Source organism: Clupea harengus, chromosome 9 (assembly GCF_900700415.2).
Source record: "Clupea harengus chromosome 9, Ch_v2.0.2, whole genome shotgun sequence".
NCBI lineage: Eukaryota > Metazoa > Chordata > Actinopteri > Clupeiformes > Clupeidae > Clupea > Clupea harengus.
Window position 1 is genome coordinate 19040730 of NC_045160.1, and position 18755 is coordinate 19059484.

General features: G+C 44.4%; 1 protein-coding gene across 6 annotated transcripts; it reads left to right on the top strand.

The window, feature by feature from the left end:
• Window positions 1-244: 244 nt before the first annotated feature.
• On the top strand, window positions 245-18750 carry bicra (BRD4 interacting chromatin remodeling complex associated protein). 6 transcript variants are annotated; one of them, XM_031573742.2, is made up of 16 exons: window positions 245-387; window positions 2208-2253; window positions 2412-2457; window positions 2983-3048; window positions 3301-5077; window positions 5201-5325; window positions 6466-6654; window positions 8059-8727; window positions 8813-9074; window positions 12908-12996; window positions 13113-13241; window positions 13765-13817; window positions 13960-14108; window positions 14229-14326; window positions 14442-14544; window positions 15604-18750. In XM_031573742.2, exons 1-16 carry the CDS (start codon window positions 327-329, stop codon window positions 17400-17402), a joined length of 5661 nt encoding a protein of 1886 aa, XP_031429602.1. In that variant the 5' UTR covers window positions 245-326; the 3' UTR covers window positions 17403-18750. The 6 variants fall into 6 exon arrangements, with proteins under 6 accessions (XP_031429602.1, XP_031429598.1, XP_031429599.1 ...); XM_031573738.2 differs by having other exon boundaries at window positions 3301-5325; XM_031573739.2 differs by having other exon boundaries at window positions 3301-5325; window positions 14229-14323.
• The last annotated feature ends 5 nt before the right edge of the window (window positions 18751-18755 follow it).

The window sequence follows — 18755 nt, forward strand, 5'->3', positions numbered from 1 at the left end:
AATATAAAACACTATTCTCTTTGCTTTGTATAGAGTGAGCTGTATTCCTCCCTCCAAGAAAGCAAAAAAAACAAAACATTATTAGATACTGTGATTAACATTATGTCTGAACCTTAAAACCCAAATAGCTCTGAGAGATAAACAAAGCAATGTTTGCATTACTCAAATATCACGAAGATGTATAATGTAAACTAACTGATACAAAATAGAGTGGGGTGATCTTGTAAAAAATGTAAAATGAATCTCATCCGCGTAACTTGATTATTGAACAGGCGAAAGGCATGGACCTCTGTTTCCTGTTTGAGAGTTCTGTGATCGGGTCCTGAATGGGAGCCCGTGCAGGGCCGTACTGGAGACCCCGCGCTACCTGCACCTCTATCGTCTCGGGTGAGTTTGTTACAATGTAGCATTTTCTCCGTAAATAGATATAACTACACTAAAGATGCAATGTTTGCATATTGCAAGCTGATTGCAAACCTCAAATCGACCATGTCCGAAATGCCAACTCCAGCGTGTTTCGGAAGAGGGACAGATTTTAACAGCGAATTCCCAAGCATACCCCCTTGGTCCAAGAGTATTTCCAACATAAACTCATATTTAGCTAGCAAGGATAGACATACGCAATTGCCTTTTGTGCAACAAAATGGATAGACCTGACAGTTTTTGCTGTATGTTATCGTTGCACGCAAATGATTCTTCAATGCCGTGTCTGTAATGTTTTCCTATTTTTAATTTTATACTCAATACGAATAAACCTGTAAACGAAAAATATAGCTAGTCGCTAAGCTATAGCTAGCTGTAGCTGTCCGGATTTGCTGTAAATCGTTGCCAGGTCTCTAAACCTCTATGAGAGAGTTGAAAAATGCATTGTGAATGAAAACGTAAATATTTCACTAACTGCCTTGAAATGGTACTGTTGTCAATAGGCTATTGGGATGCAATCTTTTTACGTTGTGCTGTTTGCTATTAGCAAAGTTGAGCTTCGGCATCGCAGGAGAAAAAGCTCATCTATCCATGTCTCCATTCATGTGTTGACTGCTCCAGAAATCTGTGTGCGATCATGTTAAATTGTTTCAATCGTGCCAAATGGGATGCCTCGATTAAATTTAGTTCCGCGGCATCCTGCTGTTTAGTTTTACTATAGTTATTGGCGCCCCCGCCTACTTCATGACCGTAAGGTAGGCTACCAACTCGAAATGATTAGCCTACCTTATATCATTGATAATTTCTACGAATTACAAAGCTTCGGTACGCTTACGTTAATTCCTATCTAACTTAGGTCTCTGGAAGTGCTTGTACGTACGCTATTGTTTGATTCTTTGTATGGAAATTCGATTTGCGTGTGAAAACCGCGCTTTTCATCGCTGAGAAGGCAGACTAGTCCTCAAGGTTCACAACACAACAATTTTGCCCGCGTCTGCAATAACAAACATTGGAACAATTATCCTGGCCCTGGGAAACTAAAATCACTGTAAGAGATTGGTTCTGTACCATCCAAAGTAAAGCAAATATATAATTGAAGCGAATCAGTGCTGATGGTGATGTTTTAAACACCAGCCTTATATCTGTTTTTGTATAGTTTAAGTGAAAATTGGCTGTGGATTTAAAACGGGCATTTGTCCTGCCACAGGAAGTTTTGCCTGTGTTGTAAATTATTTTGTAATTGTCAGATGGTAAGCACAGGACTTATTCGGCTGCTGTGTTAATGTTATTGTATAATTCACCCATGTTAGTGACCTTCTCGTGAACTCTTCATTAAAGAGAAGTGTAGGCCTACTATGGATGTCACTGATTTGTTTTTGAAATTGTCAAGATGTTTTCCTTAAACACCTACTTCCTAGTAGCAGGTACAGTCTCTGCCTTTGTCAGGTTACCTCCTCATAGCTATTTTGGCTGAATAAGTAACAGATTGAAGTACTTCTGATATGTAGTGAAAACTTGCCTTTTACTTACACACGTTTGATATCCATAGTAAGCCATGTCGTGGTTATAGTTTGCCCTACATAGGCTTTGGGAGATGTTTTTTTTTTAAGATATAGTAGTTATGTAACTCCGAATTTGTTATGCAGTTTCAGTCCACAGGAAAATCATTTGTGTATGTGTGTGCATGTTTATGCCCAAATGACATATATCTGTCATTAAATATAGCTAGGAAACAATTGCATTTGTTTGTACAGAATGTTTTCCTAACATTCAATAATTTACAGTTGACATGGATGATGAAGACGGCAGGTGCTTGCTAGATGTAATTTGGTGAGTGTGAACATCAACTACATGTTTGAATTTGAATTGCATACATGAAGACATCAGCACAGTTATACTTCTGTTTTTAAATGATTACATCATAATTTAAGATTGCCCACATTTATGCTTTACCTTGTAAAATGGGTGATTTTTCCCCTCCTTAACAGTGACCCTGAAGCACTTAATGATTTCCTCCATGGATCAGAAACACTGGTGAGTATTTAAAGATTAAAAAAAAAGGGGGCATTCAAAAGGACTAAGAACTGACAGACAAGTCAGGGTGCACATTATAGCATCAAGGAACATCCTGTGGCATAAAAAAAAAAGTCACATTTGCATCCATACACAACAGGTATTACCACAACACCCTCCCTGCTCCGGCCTCTCGCAATCCTGCTTCCCCTCTAGGTGTTTTCATTTTTCTCTCTTAATCTTTTTTTTCTGCTTATGGGTGTTCTCTGACAAATTAGTTCTCCTCTTAATTTCAATCCTTTTAAAATTTCCTCTCTTAAAATACACAAAATTGACCCACTAACATATTCTAATGCCATCCTTTGATTCTCCCAGTCTTTTCGTTCCCTCTGTAATTTATCTGTGTCCTTGCTTTCCATCCTGATGGTTGGTGCTTCTCCCTCTACCCACTTTCTGCTCCTTCTGTGTGTTTTAACTTCTCCGGCTCCCGTCCCTCTGTCTCCCTATCTGGTATCTTTATTCTTTCCTGGGTATGTCTGTGTATAGCTGGACACTGACGACCTTTTGGATGGCTCGAGTGACCCGTCCAGCTCGTTCTTCTCCAGCGCTGGGGTGAGTATCACCCCCATCCCCACCCTGCTGTTTCCATCCAATCTATGTGGCATGCTTCTTCCAGACACTTCCTTACCCAAACACCCTCTTCATAGGAACAACTCACTCAAACCCTCATGACACCTGAAGCATTATAACCTTTATTAACCTTTCTTGTCTCTATCCACTTGGTTGCCTCTGTTTATTCGTGTTCACTCCTGTCCAACACCTTTGACCAATCCTGAACTGTCACGAACAATGTGTGTTTTTCAGGGCCATGTTTCCGAAGTCCAACCCCCCACTCAGATATCGGCCAGTGAACCGCCCGGGCTCCCTAGAGTCAGCGTGGACCTGGATTTCTTGGAGGATGACATTTTGGGAGGATCCCCCGGAGGGACCGGCGAGGATGGCGGAAGTAACGGTGTTGGGTCCAATCATGAGCCTTGTGACATCCTTCAGCAGAGTCTTGCCGAAGCCAACATCACTGAGCAGAGCCTTCAGGAAGCAGAGAATGAGCTGGACCTCAGCTCCTTTGGGCTTTCAAGTCTCACACAAGTGGTCCAGCCTCTGCCTGACCCAGCTGTTGGTGTAGGGATTGGAGTGGGAGTTGGTGGGGCAACCCAGATTTTTCCTGGCCCTGCCTCAGGCTCCTCTACCGGACCCACCAATGCCACACCAGACATGCTTGGGTCAGTACTGGCCCACCCAGGTATTCAACTTCAACAACAAGTTATGAATAAGGCAATCAGTGTCCAACCTTTCATGCCACAAGGCCTGGGAAATGTGACACTTCAGCCCCTCTCTAGCCTTCAGGCTCTTCCCAATGGGAATCAGTCAAGCCATTTAGGCATAGGACAGATTCAAGTAGTTGGCCAGCCCACTGTAATGACTATTAATCAGTCTGGACAGCAGATCTTGACTAAAGCCATGGGTGGCTACCAGTTGCATCAGCCTGGACAGGATGGTGCAACCGCTGGAACCCAAGCTGGCCATGGAAGCTCTGTTTTGAGTTCTGGGGGAGGACTGTTGATTCAAGGGGGCAAGGCCAATATTGGGTCTTCTGCTTTGAATGGGCCAGCTGTAGGTGTGAGTAGTACAAACACCAACACCAGTAGTAGCACGATGACTGCACAGAGTGGGCTTGTAGGCTTTGGACCCCAGACTCCAGCTCAAACTCAAGGTCAAATCATGCAAAATGTCATCATCCAGAGGACACCAACACCTATACAGCCCAAACCGACACAAGGAACCATTCAGCCTAAACTGTTCAAACAACAGCACCAACATCCTGTCCCCCACACATTACAAAATGATGCCAGCAAAGCTGTAGGAGTACAGTCTGTTCCTGTGTCAGCTGCTCAGAATGTGACCTTTTTGACTGGCAAGCCTGGCTCGAATGTGGTCCTGAGCACTCAGGCCACATCACAGGGCGGGCAGTTTCAGCAAGCTCTCTTCAAGCAACAGAACCCCCAAACATCAGGCAAACCCCTTAGTGTCCAACTCCTCAACCAGTCTGGTAGTATTGTCATTCCTTCGCAGGGCCTCCTCCAGGGCCAGAATCACCAGTTCCTCTTGCCTCAGCTGCAAGCAGGGGGACAGATCTTAACCCAACACCCAGGAGGCATCATTACCAGTCAAGGGCCTGGAGGCCAGATCATGGCCAACCAGATTCTGACCAACCAGAACTTCAACCTTAGCCAGGTTTTGGCATCACAGGGTCACCCAGGTGCGCACATCCTGTCTGGTCCCATCCAGTTGCAGTCTGGTCAGATGGGTCATCAAACCCTCTTCCAGATGCCTGTAACACTGGCGCAGACTCAAACCCAAGCACACCCTATCACTGGACATGCCCAGACAGTCATCCATCCCATCCAGAACTCTTTGGCGATGTTGAGCCAAGTGGACGGAGTGAGCCCAACCGTCAGTTTGCAGCCCCATCTACAGCAGCAAGGTAGTGCTGTTGCCAACAGCAACAGTGGTGGAGCTGTTGCAATGGCTCCGTGCCAGCCAGGGGAGAGTGTGACTGTGTTGGGCAGCACCACAGACCAAGGTACCCACCCTGCACAAGCCCAAGCGCAGCCCTCGATCCTCACCGTGCAGACTGCTTTACCAGTCTCAGCGTCCTGCTCTGTTCCCTCCTCATCTCCGTCCTGTACTGTGGTTACATCTTCAGCACCCATAGCTACTGTTTCGCTGACGGCTTCATCGGCACAGCACAGCCCAGGAAAGGTGCTGCTCACACAGCAGGGTTCCAGCATGATCCTCAGCCAGGAGTCTCTCAACATGTTCCTGCAACAGGTCAGTGTGCTTTACTTTCCCTCTTCTTCTCTCTTGGGTTCTGCATCACAAAGCCATATAGTCAAGTTCCTCAATGAAAGTTCATCTCTACAAAACCTGACTAAGGCAGTCAAAATGAACCAGTCCCACTAGGGTTTGTTGTGCTACTTGCAGCCAAAAATGACTGAATTTGCTGCAGTGAATGTCAGTCATTTTGATGTTTATTTGCAATTTCTAGTGGGAAATCTCCAAGACCGGTAGTTAAATTGCAATGATTAGGCCTATGACCAGTCTCACCAGGTCTTACAAGGGTTTGTAGTGACTGAATTTGTTGCGGGAATTCTGTAAAATTGCAGTTAAAATTGCTATGATTTTGAGTATTTGTTAAAGCAATCAGAAAAAATGCAAAAATTCAATGACTTTTTTTTTTTTTCTGAAATATTGTGGTAATAACATACATTTGTATATATCGCAAAATCCTGGAGGGACTGATAAACCGGCAACAACTCACTCAGGATATAATTCATCGTTGTGTGTGCATAAAAGCATGGTGATAGTGGCCAGCTGCTAGCTTTAAAAAAATTAAATAATATTATTCACAATATATCAGCCAAGGAGTTAATCATTTTTTTCTGGAGAAAAGCAGAACCGTCTTTGCTGTCAAAGCTCAGGTGGATTGCAATTAATCAAATCATTAATTCCTCAAGACAACTTTGGTCATGAAATTCCTCTTAGCCTACATAGCAAATAGAGATACAATTTATTATTAATAAATAAAAAAAACTTCTGACAGCTATTGGTCTACCACCTGTTTGCAAGCCTTACCCTGTCTGGTTAAACCAGGTCAGGTGAACCCTGTTAGATTAAAGGTTAGCTTCTTTTAGGGTAGATGTGCAGGCTAAGCACAGGCCACAACCTATGGTGATGCAGCAACCAGCGATCCACCTTAAAGGACAGAAAACTCATATTTTCATTAAACTAGGTTTAAATGTTGTCAGCTATCTAATAAATCCAGTCTCATTACAGTGCTGTTGGTAATCAAGGGATTGTGTTGTAGGCTACGGAGTGAATATAGGAATATGGAGACCCTGCTTGACCACTTACATCTTTTATGCTTCTGAACCTTTCCCTTGCTTGAATTTACAAATGTACTCATGTCAGGACCAACAGCACCAGACAGACAAAGAGCCGCCTCTCCCCTCTGTGGGCGTACCTGCATCTGTTATCGTCAGCGGCAACTTTGCTGGTCTCACTCCCTCGGGCCAAGATGGCCCGTTAGCTGAGCCCCTCCCGGGTCAGAGTCCCAGCCCGTCCCCGGGCCCCACCCACATGGCAGCAGTGGTTTCAAAGGTAGACGAGCCCATGCCCTGTGCTAAGCCCCACCCACTTGCTGCTGCCACTGCTGCCTATTGGATTACTCTCTATGAAATTCTGTCCCCTGCCCACTTTTCTTTTCACTGTGCTTCCTTGTCCAGCACTGAACACACCTGTCTAGTATTTTGTCCTTTGCTGCTTCCCTTGCTGCTGTTGCTCTATGCGTTGTCATGTCTGCATTCTGTCTCTTAAGGGATTCACCCAGGTGATCTTTTCTGAGCAGAATATTGAGTCAATTGTAACCCTTACCCGAAAGTGCTTGCTTTTTAATTTGTTAACATCCGAATAAAATAGAGTGGTTTCTGAAGAGGCATGCTTCCTAACAGCATTTTGTCAGTGAGTCATTTGGAGCAATCATAAGCATCAGGTGTTCCTTACCTTTCACGAATCTGACCTTGTCATCTATGCGCTGATTTTAGACTACTAATTCATCTTCACACTGATCTAGACTAGCTCTACATTCATGAATTCTGGTAATAAGAAACTTAAATATCCACTTATACCCATTGATGTATGTATCCATAATACAGAAGCAAGAGAATGCAAAATGTTTAATGTTTGCATCTGCATGTTTTGTTTGTATGGAGAGCTGTAGATAAAGCAAGCCATGATGGCTAGCTCCTGTATTGAAGACTTATATCATGTTTCTCACTTAATCTTAACTCTGGCTAACACCACTCTGATGCTCTATTGTAATAATCAAGCCAAGCTCTGCAAGGTGACCTCTTGACCTTAGTGTGATAATCACCATTGGAAGTGCCTAATCCTAGACATCACTCTCCAGCACAGCCATCACTTCTTCAAAATGCCCCCCCGCCCCACCCCACCCCATACACAGGAAAAATATGTTTGGTGACATACTGGTAACCCTTGCTCCTTTTATGTGCAAAAGATACTACTCAGACTTCCAATAACTATTTCAAGGTAATGCAGGTGTGTCTGGTTAGTGAGATTTGTGTTTCCTTTAAGTTGTCATTGAGTCCACACAAAGTCAAGGTGTACCATGCCGTGATTTATTTCTTTTGAGCTGTGTCAAGAGTAATTTGATCTCTCCGATCTTTATTTGCTCTGACTGCCTTGCTTCTGTTGTTGTTTGGCTTTGTGTTTGAGATAGTGATGTTTGCTCAAGGTATTGAGATGGCCTGCGCTTAGCATGAGTAACTAAAGTATGTAAAGTTATGACACAGAACCAGTTGATTCAATTGCAGACTAATAGTGTAACTTGAGGATAAATACATATTTAAAAAAAACTTAACATCTGTTTCTGGTCATCTCAATCCAAGTGTCTCTGATGCTACTCGTCTGCTGTTCCCCTGCATTGTTGCCAGTGAAGTGCATGAATGTTGATAATGACGGCCTCCAAATCCTCCTGCCTTCCAGGTCAACGCAGGACAACAGCAGCCACTGAAGATCCAGACTGCGTCCCCCACCCAGCCTGTACTTGCTGCCAGTGCAGTTGCCCCTTCTATGGCTGATAGCCCCCAACGATCACAGCCCTCTCCCCTCTCCATCAGCCAGCATATCCATTCTCCTCTCCCCCAGCAGTCTCAGCCTGCTCCCCAAGTTCAGACACAAACACCCACCCGTTCCTGCACCCCTTCAAATGTACCCCAAATGTTCATTATCCATAATCAGATTGGAGGCTCCCCTCATCACTCACAGCCCATTCCTCAGATGCTGCAGCAGCAGCAGCAGCAGCAGCAGCAGCCTCACCCTCACCAGATACAGACACAGATCCAAGTGCCACTACAGGTACAGACTTCTCGGCCTCCGTCCCAGCCCGCCCCAATCCAGCCGGAGGTTCCGCCGCCTTCTTGTTCCCCCAAGCCCCAACAGGTCCACCCAGCACAGTTCCACTTTGCTCAGCAAGGGGTCACCACCGCTGCTCCTGCTGGGATGGTTAAGCAGCAGATCCAGATTCCCCAGCTGCTGGGCCTGACGCCTGAACAGCAGCACAACGTGCAGTTGATTAACTCACAGCTTCAAACGCTCTCATCCATCTCACAGCCTTCCCCTCAACAGAAGCAGCTTATGGAGAAACTGCAGCAGGTAACACCGTAAACAAGGGGTAAGGGGATTTGTATGTGGTGTTTGCTCCTTACTCACACATTCGTACTTGTTCTCTGGCTCCCAGGTCCAGCAGAGCCTCATCCTTCAAGCCAAACAGCAGCAGCAGCAGCAGCAGCAGCAGCAGCAGCAGCAGCAACAGCAGCAGCAGCAACAGCAGCAGCAGCAGCAGACACAGGCTGCTCAGGCTCCAGTGCCTGGCCAGTTCACCAAACTGCCAGAACCACCGGCCACTCAGGTTGTTACATCATCTGCCATCACCTGCCCGCCTGTCACGGTTCCATCCTTGATGCAGCAGAAGTCTGTGCTGGTGAAGTCTTCAGCTACAGGTAATTTTATTCTCACTGGTGTACTTTATTCAAAAACACATTCTGATGTGTTTCTTTAATTATCAACCTGAGGCTCGAACGCATAAGCTGTTTAACACAGTCTAAGTCACAGGCATAGTCTTCCCATGTCTATGCAGGAGACAAACCCTTGAAGCTGGATGTACCTGGTTTGTGGTTACCAGCTTACGGAAGTAAGAAAGTAGGCCAGACATTAGCTAGCTAGCTTGCAACTAACTATCCAGCTAAAGAATATGGACAATTACATTTTCTCTTGAATTTTATTCGAATTCTGGAGTGTGTTGCCGTTCAGTCTAGTTAGATAGCTATCTAGTTAGCGCCAGGTTGCTAACGTTAGGTGGTTGTGCTATGAATCGAAGTTTAAGCTAAAAATACTGTGACTGCACCTAAGTATCATTCATTACTTTCAGCAATGTGTCTCAAGCAGCCTTCACTCCAGTGTTAATTTTGGCAGCTATTTTCGATTTAGTCTTAGTCTTAGTCTTTAGACGAAAATGCATATTAGTTTTAGTCACTTTTAGTCATTTTTATCCTCCTTAGTTTTAGTCTAGTTTTCGTCGACGAAAACTCAGAACATTTTAGTCTAGTTTTAGTCGACGAAGTCTCATTACATTTTAGTCTAGTTTTAGTCACATTTAAAACTCCATCTTATAGCCACATTAAACTCCTTTCCTTCCCTTCTCAGGCCCGGGGACCCCTTGTGTAGTGTCTACAACTGCATAATAGTCAAGCTTGCAGTACTTAAACTGTGGATGCAATTAGTCTCTAAGATACAGATCTCCTAGTATATGCCTACAGCTGAATTCCAATGAATTCAATGTAAATAATAATTTTAAGGCAATACTTAATTAACAGTATTATTATTAAAATATAATAGAATATCAAGTCTAGATTTTGAAGATTCAAATTATGTGATAACACAATACAACTCCTATGCCTACCTGGCCTTAGTTAAATCAACCACATATCCTCCATATGAATTGCTGTGCAATCTGATAACCAACATATTTAGCTAGACGGATAGTTTGAGAGTTGAAAGTAGTGCCAATGATAATAACAATCGCATAAATAGACAAGGATATGTAAACAAATCACATATTCATTTATTTGTTCTTGATTAATGTCATGCGTGGCCTGTCCTATAGTCCATTCTGCAATGAAGGGAAAGATTACATTTCCCAGGATGCCTTGCGAACACCTTGGTAACCGACTGACTCCAAACATTTTGAAGAAAGATGGCTGCCAGTGCAGAAAAAGAAGTTTACAAAAGTAGTATATCTTTGCAAATAACTATTAAAAAAATGTGAAACACATCGGGATATCTAGCTGATCATTATGCAAAATAATATTCCTTACAGTTGAGTAGAATATGATTGTTAGAAAAAAATCGCTATTTCACAAATGCAATGCGTTTACTAGCTAGTTATCGATAGCTAGTATAACTTAGCTATGCTACCTCATAGTTAGCTAACGTTAGCTAGCTTAACGTTTTGGAACTCATTTGCCAAGCCAAACGGGAGGTTTCAATCGAAAATGACTAGCTAGTTATCCAAGCTGACACAACCTATACACTCAACTGCCCCTTTGAAGTTAACTTAACGTTGGCTAATATATTCTAATAACTAGTTAACATTAGCTAATTATCATTGACAGTTACTAGCTAATTTACCTTGGCATAAATTGCAGGGTTGTATTGTGCGCTTTCAGGTGCCTCTTGTTGTGTTATTCCCACCTATTTTGAAGCCACAAGGTTTCTCGCCGGTTATTGCGGTGCATTGTGTTTTATTTTCTGTCAAGTTATAATTAAAGACTGTCCAGATATCTATTCTTATCTTTCTTCCAGTAGCCTACCGAGTGCCTGAACTTCAGCCATCATGACGTTTGTTAGGGCGTCACTTGCATGTCTGTCTGGGCATCTCAGGGAGTGGAGGAGGGATAGATACAGGACCAACCAATGATGTGCATACAAGTTTAGAAAAAAAAAACAATTGTGACTTAGTCAACCACCAAGATTTTCGTCTCGTCTCGTCTCGTCAACGAGAGTTAAAATAGATTTAGTCATAGTTTTTATTTTTAAAGATCCGGTTTCGTCACGTCTTAGTCTCGTTTTAGTCACGGGAAAAAGGTCGTTAACGAATATTTTTCGTCATAGTTTTCGTCAACGAAATTAACACTGCTTCACTCCTGTTGGGAGTCGCTATGTTGCATCACTCTGTATTTGCATAGAATAGACTTGTATCCTATTTTCGTCTTGCCTAGTTGGCTTTGCAATGGCCACTTGTCTCTTGTCACTGTAAATCACCTACTCAATGAAATTGAATGGCAGGCGGTTCTTTTATCTCTCCTGGGGGAATAAAACGTTGTTATTCAATGCACATATCTTAAGTCGTTTTCAGTCATTGATGGGATGGTGTTTGATTACTTGATTTTTGAGTTTTTAATAATAGGTTACACAACATGATCTCAAAATGGGATATTGAAAGGCTGATGTAACAAACTTCGGTAATGTCAGACTGCACCAACAACTTAAAGCACAAATGGGTGATCACACTGCTTCAATCCAACTAACAAACCAGTGGTCTGATGTTAACTAGCTGGTGTTTGCAAGGAAATTCATTATTTACCTACAGTATGTGAAGCATATATTTCTGGTTTTGGTTCAGATAAAGTAAATGCTTCAGTGGATACTGGCATTTTCTGGAATGAGATTGCGTCACTGGACTGGGAATGTGCCACCTTCAGACATTATTATATAAACTTGCCTACCAGTCGAGTCCACATGTCTGATGTTAGCATTTTCAGACTTTTAGGGTTTGTTCCTTAAAACTCTAAGGCAAAAAATAAAGAATAGGTTTTCGCTGACACTGTTTTCTAGTCATCTGAGGTTAACCTCTGGTATAAGATGCGTGACTTGCTTTGTATTCTATTAGGGCAAAGACATACCATGTCAAATTCATGTTGGACCCTTTCAAGTGGTTCTTTTACTGCCAAGTGCATTATTTTCCAATTTACCAAAAAACACGGGAATGCTAACCAATGGATTAGAAAATGACAGTGTTTTGGACTCTGCAGTGACTCCCTCTGTCCTTACTTGCTGGAAAGGGAGGGGCACGATAGGCTAGCTAGGAGATGTCCAGGGGAATGGGCTTGCCTTATTTGGTTAGTGCAAGGATTTCTGGTATTTGTTTTGTTTTGTCCATCAGAGCTAATTTTCTGGTAAATGTTTTTGGGATGCAATCCAGGCCTCATCCTCTTTACATCAATTGTCTTCACAAAGATGTCTAAGTGATTATTGAATGTTGACTATTGAGGTTAACATCACTGAGCATTGTTATATGATGCACAAATGAGTGATTTAGCAACAGAAGTTCTAAGTCAGGTCTGCTATGTTCCTGGTTTTAGTTTTCTTTGTGGAAATAAAATGAGGAAAGACCGCATAATACATCTGTTCTTTCTTACATTTGCTGGGGAGAGCTGCAAAACAGATTGTAATTTGTGACCGAGAGCCATAATGTAAGCTGTGTGTGTCCTTGTAATACTTTTTTTCCCTAAAGGATGAAAATAGCGTGTCCAAATTCTTTAAACAAATAATAAATGTAACCATTGCCAAAAGGCTCACATATCTAGGAAACAAACGGTAAATTAAGTAAAATATGCTTCTAGAGGTCAACACATCTGGCACCCTAATTTGTTGAATTGACATGTAATGATTGTTTTGAATCTACCACATTTATCCCATTCATTGTTCACTGCTGTAAAATGGTGTTGTGCGGTTTGATTTGCCCATTCTAACTATGCATTGTTTATTGTTTCAGCCTTGAGTGATGCACAGGTATATTCTGGGGCAGTTGGAGCTGCCGTTAACCAGGCAATCACGTCACAGAGCCTTACCCAACCAGTACAGGTGTGCAAGACCATTATTATAACTTCAGCACAAATGGGTTATGGGCAGTCATAAGCATGATGTACACATGAATGTGCACGATTGCTTTAAGTCCTTTTTGTCTTTTGTTTCCTTAGGCTCAGCAGGGAGTCATCAGTGCTATGGGAGGGATTCCTGTGGGGAAAGGAACACTGCAGATTCAGGTGCTTAACCCTGCTCTGTCCCAGATGCCTGTACCCCAACCTGCTGGTCCTGTCCTAACCCAGGTAAAACATGGACATATCAGCACTCCTGCAGCGCTGTCCTCTGAATAGGTCAGGTCAAAGAATCTAAAGCAGCACGTAGCAGGAAAGTGAATAGCAATAGTATTACAATGATCAGATTGTGTGTATATATAGACTTATAATGTCACCAATCGCGTGTATATATACACTTACAATCTCACCAATCGTGTGTATATATAGATTTATAATCTCACATGTGCACCATGAAGAAAGTGCAGTTTAATTCACTCTTGAAAGGTACAGATGACTGACAGTTTTTCCTGCACAGGTGGGTTTTTTTTGGGCATTGTGATGTGTCCACTTGTGTACACTTTCTGTTTTGTGTTATTCAGTATGGTTAAAATGATGTTAGTTTGTACTTACTAATAGTGTGTTTAAGTTGATGGTGATGTGGTGTGTTTTGATTGGGACAGTAATTCTTTAGATTGCTAATTCATATTACTCAATATGTCCTCATAACGTGGAGTTGGACAACATGTTCTCATAATGTTTTTCTTCTTTACAGCAAACGTCAACTCTGAAAATGCCTTTTATCATGGAACCCAGCAAGGAAGCCAGGTATGCACTGATGCAGTTTTGACCGTAGTTGTGGTGTTGAAGTGAGTTTCTGAGCATGACCTGAAATCACATGGACACGACATGCAGGAGAGTCTGTGGTCCCGCTCTCATTTGTCCGTGTGTCCCACCTGCTCATGTGCAGGATGCTGGAGCAGTTGAGGAAGCAACAGGGGTCAGCGCTGCATCCAGACTACAGCAATCCATTCCGCTCCTTTGAGGACAGCTTGCACAGACTCCTACCCTATCATCTCTACCAGGGCACGACCTCCTCTCAGCATGACTATCAGAAAGGTAACCCTCTCACCCACCACACATTACCCTTTGACTTAGCGGGTCTGTTGATCAATCCACTGAATATGTCTCGTGGGACAATTATGGTCGTCTTACCTTTCACTCTCATTATTTCACTAGTGGACGGTGAGTTTGAAAGTGTCTCCTGCCAGCTTCTGAAGAGGACGCAGACCATGCTGGATAAATATCGTCACCTGTTGTTTGAGGAATCCAAGGTAGCGGTTTTCATAGAGCCCGGTCATGTGCCTTTTTTGTGTGATCTCCGTCTTCGGGGGTGTTATTTGGTTAATTGCTGAATGACTAACAAATGCCGTTTGGTTTTGTCATGAACAGAGATTGGGTCCCTCTGCAGAGATGGTCATGATTGATCGCATGTTCATTCAGGAGGAGAAGCTGGCTTTGAACCAGGACAGGATATTAGCAAAAGAGAGACCAGGTACGTAGAATTATTATTATTGTTATATTTATTTTTTGGTGTGTGTGTGGGGCCAATTCTTTGTTTTCAGCAAGCCTGATTGTTTAAGGATGCATGCTTTACGTATAGGTACCATGTGTTATAAATAGGGATGTTGAGATTAACTGTTTTGCTGTTAATCTAGGTTATACATCGCAATGGGGAATTAATCTTTACAATTTTGAAGTCAGTATTTTAAAACCATTAAAATCAGTCAGTGTGAATATAGGCTAATTCCAGTCCTCTAAATTCACAGATGTCCTATTCTATACAATCTCCGATATGGTCTTTACTCCCCCTTGTAATCACAATGTTACTAGTGGACACTCCCATGTTGCTAGTGTCCTGCTAAGTGTTTGGACAAGTTGAACTGTTGCACGTGTGACTGCTTTGGATACATAGGGAGGATTGCAGAAGATCATGCTGTGCCTGAATTGTTGAACTAGAAAATAATCCGGATAATCATGAAATCATGATTATTATTCATTTTTTTACAATTAAAAATTCAGTCTGTAATTCAGTTTCGTGAAAGGCTGTTGTTTGTGCTTAACGGCCAATCGAATTACTCCCTTCCCTTCCGTGCTCCTGAAAACACTGTGTTGATTGGTTGGGATAGGTTATGGCTCGGTCTGAGCCACTGTTTGTTTCCCATTTACATCTTTTTTGAGTGCAGACATTGAACAGACAGGGCAGTTCACAAAAAGTTAGACAAATCCGAGTCCTGAAAGATAATCTAAACACAGATTTCAAGAAGCACAAGACCGTTAACATTAGGCTACCACAGTCAGTGAAACTATGTTAACTGTAATTAGCCTAGTAATGTCTGATACAGGGTATACCTTTATGAGCACCAGAAATTATGCTTCGCTGTGTTTCTGTGTTTGTAGTCTACGATTACATTTCTTAAGACCCCGATCTAGCTAAGCAATTGTCAGTATCAACCTCTGCATCTTGTGAAAATTGTGTGTTGGGCATTAAATGTCCAGTATTCCAGTTTTTAAAGTTCTTCCTGTCTTTTCTTTTCTCCCGTCTTCACCACAGAGGAGTATGTGGCCAACTCCTGCTTGATGGACAGTGTCACCGTCAGTGCACAAAGGTCGGTGGCAGTTGAAGCCAGTTCAGTCAGACCAGCCCCACCAGCCGTGGGCCCTGTGCCCCCCATCCTCATCCCCACCCCGACTCCCACCCCCACTCCAACCCCCAGTCTGTCCTCTGCTCCAGCACCCCCTTCCATACCCTACCCCCCGACCAAGCTGGTGATAAAGCATGGTGGAGGTGGGGCGTCGGTATCCTGGTCATCCAGCTGTAGTGCCGCTCCTGCCCCGGCGCTTCGGGTGGCCGCCGACTCGTCAGCCCCGCCTTCCTCCTTTAGTCGCACTCCGTCCGCCTCCTCCCGCCCCTCCCGCCCCACCCACGACGACGACGACGCTCTCCCCCAGCGGACTAGCAAACCCCCAATGAAAACCTACGAGGCCCGGCAGCGAATCGGCCTGAAGCTCAAGATCAAGCAGGAGGCCGGCCTGACCAAGGTGGTGCACAACACTGCGCTGGACCCGGTCCACTCGCAGCCTCAGCACCACTCGCAACCGCCCACCCCTGAGATTCAGCCGCAGTCGCAGTCGCAGCCGCAGCCGCAGCCGCCGCCGCCACAGCAGCAGCAGCAGCAGCAGCCGCCGAAAACTCAGGCTGCATTTCCCCCCACCACTACGTCTGTCATCAGGACTCCTGCCCCACCTCCCTCAACCTGCACCTCTTCAGCCACCTCCAGCAATAGCACAGTCACCACGCATTCAGGCCTCAGCCAGCGTGACGCGCCCCCTTCCTACCCCTGGTCTTCCTCATCTTCGACATCCTGTTCCAGCTCGCAGATGAACGGCACGCTTGAGCACCACGAGGTGTCCGGTGTGAAGTGCAACCCCACAGCCACGTCTACTCCCTGTCGGTTACCGCTGCGGAAGACCTACCGCGAAAATGTGAGCCCACGCATCAGGCCGGGTGTTCCAGGGGGCGGCTGTGAGATCGTCCCCAGTCCACAACCGGTCACGCTAAATCCAGCCTTCCCCCTGTCTCCGTCCCCTCCCCCTCCCCCCTCGCAGTTGCGGGCCTCGCCTCAGCCCGAGCGCACGGTGATCGCCAGCGTGAAGCTGGAGCATCAGGGCGGCCGGGCCCAGGAGCGAAGCCGCGGTGAGGCCGGAGGCCAGGGAGTCTCCCAGGCGCTTCGCTCGCCCCCGGGCTTGGCCGAGATGGAGGACGTGTTGTACCGCGGAATCAAAAACGCCTACCACCGGCATCACCGGCACCGCCTTCCCGAGCAAGTGGACGGGGAGGAGGAGCAGGTGGCGGCGGAGCGGGACGGCGAGGGGACCGTTCGGTCCAAACGGTTCGGCGGCAAAAACCGAGAGCGGCCCAGCGGAGCGTTTCGAATGGACCAGCACGCGCCCGGCCCTCCCTCCCCCTCCGACAGCTCGTCCTTCACCAGAGACTCTTCACTTCCTGCCAAACGCTGCAAGTCGGACTCCCCAGACATGGACAACGCCAGTTTCTCCAGCGGGAGCCCCCCGCCAGACGACTCTCTGAACGAGCACCTGCAGTGTGCCATAGACAGCATACTGAACCTGCAGCAGGGCCCCGCCGGCCACGCGAGCAGCAGGGGCAGCTCAGGCAGGCCCCCCGGGGCACACTTGCTTCACCACCCGCACCACACCCAACGCACTGTCACCTCGTCCTCTTCGTCTCACAGACCCTCCTCTTCCTCCGCGTCCTCGTCCTCCTCTGCGACCCAGCAGGTCGGAGGCCGAGGTCAAAACGGAAGCCTGGTGACTCAGACACACAACAGATAACAGCACCCCACCCACCCTACAGGCGGGGTAGACTGAATTATAAAAATAAACTGTTTTGATATTTTGATGTTTTTTTAAGTAAGGGAAAAGAAGGGGCAAGCATCAGTTCAGCTGTTTTTGAAAAAAAAGTTGAAATGGAAAAAGAATTACACTTTTTAGTGTACAAGTGTCCACGTAAGTGTACTTCAGAGAGAGAGTAAGAAGTCCACGCTCAATAATGGAATCAAGAAACTATACCCTTTTTTTTATGACGGGTTGCAGTAAGGGGGGCTTTTAGGCCTGTTTGTAAAGCAGCTCCCACCGTTTACAGCACAATTCAGCACAGCGAGTCTCTTCCACAAAAGAATAGTTTTGACAGTATCAGAGGGGTGTACAGATTGACCCTAACCAGTGTGTCCCAGTTTCCAGCCTAATTCTCACCATTGTACTGTGGGTTCATCAGTGTCGTTTAACATAATCACTCTTTATTTTGAATGGATGAATGTAATGTAAATCAATGAATTTTTTTTTTTTTTTGTGTGTCTACATGGACATGCCATCTCTCTCAGTCCAGAGATGAGGTGCTGACGATCACATGAAAGGTTGATGGCCTGGTCCCGTCTCTAGATCATTTAATGAATTTCGCCACTGCTCGGATTTCCATCCTCTTTGGGAATGTTGTGTCGTGTAAGAGCATTTTCAGCTGTGATCAACAGTGAGAATATATTCTGAATCGAAATCATTATTTGCTCCGAGTTTCAATCAGCTCTTCTACTCAATGAGATTTTCACTTGCAACAGTCCACCATTATTTAGTAAATACACTTTAACTTGAAACCATTCCAAATTCAACCACTCAAAAGTAGACGGTGCTCACAGTGATGAGGGGGGTTGCTCTCATATTTAGTTGCTGAAAAGAGGCGTTAGACTTCTAAATTGAATCATGTATCATGCCACTTCATCCAGGTCAGACGATATGAGTGAGGAACACTGCATTGGTTTCCCAAGGAAGAACTTCAATACAAACTGTCTCACTAATTAGTTACTTTTTTTAGGGATCTTAAGTTTTGCTGTGAGCACTGAAAAGGCCATTTCTGATAGCCCCGAGGTTGCCCCTTACAAAGAAATATTTCTGTGTCTGTTTCCAGATGGTTGACGTTCAAACAGTTTATAAACATGGCAGAAGCAATGACTTGGGAAGAAGAAGAACAATAATAATGTAAAAAAAATTAAAATGTAAGAATTTGAAGTATAGTACTACAGATTAATTTTGTATTGTATTTATTGTGTATAATGATGCTTTTTTTTAAGAAAAGGAACTGTACATTTAGTAAAACTGTAAATTAAACCTGGCTTTTATGAAAGATAAACATGC

Coding starts and splice junctions, on each gene's coding strand:
- bicra (XM_031573738.2), top strand. CDS start 327: ATGGGAGCCCGTGCAGGGCCGTACTGGAGACCCCGCGCTACCTGCACC. Junction 6,655..8,058: donor TGGCAGCAGTGGTTTCAAAG/GTAGACGAGCCC, acceptor CCTGCCTTCCAG/GTCAACGCAGGACAACAGCA. Junction 9,075..12,907: donor GGTGAAGTCTTCAGCTACAG/GTAATTTTATTC, acceptor TTATTGTTTCAG/CCTTGAGTGATGCACAGGTA.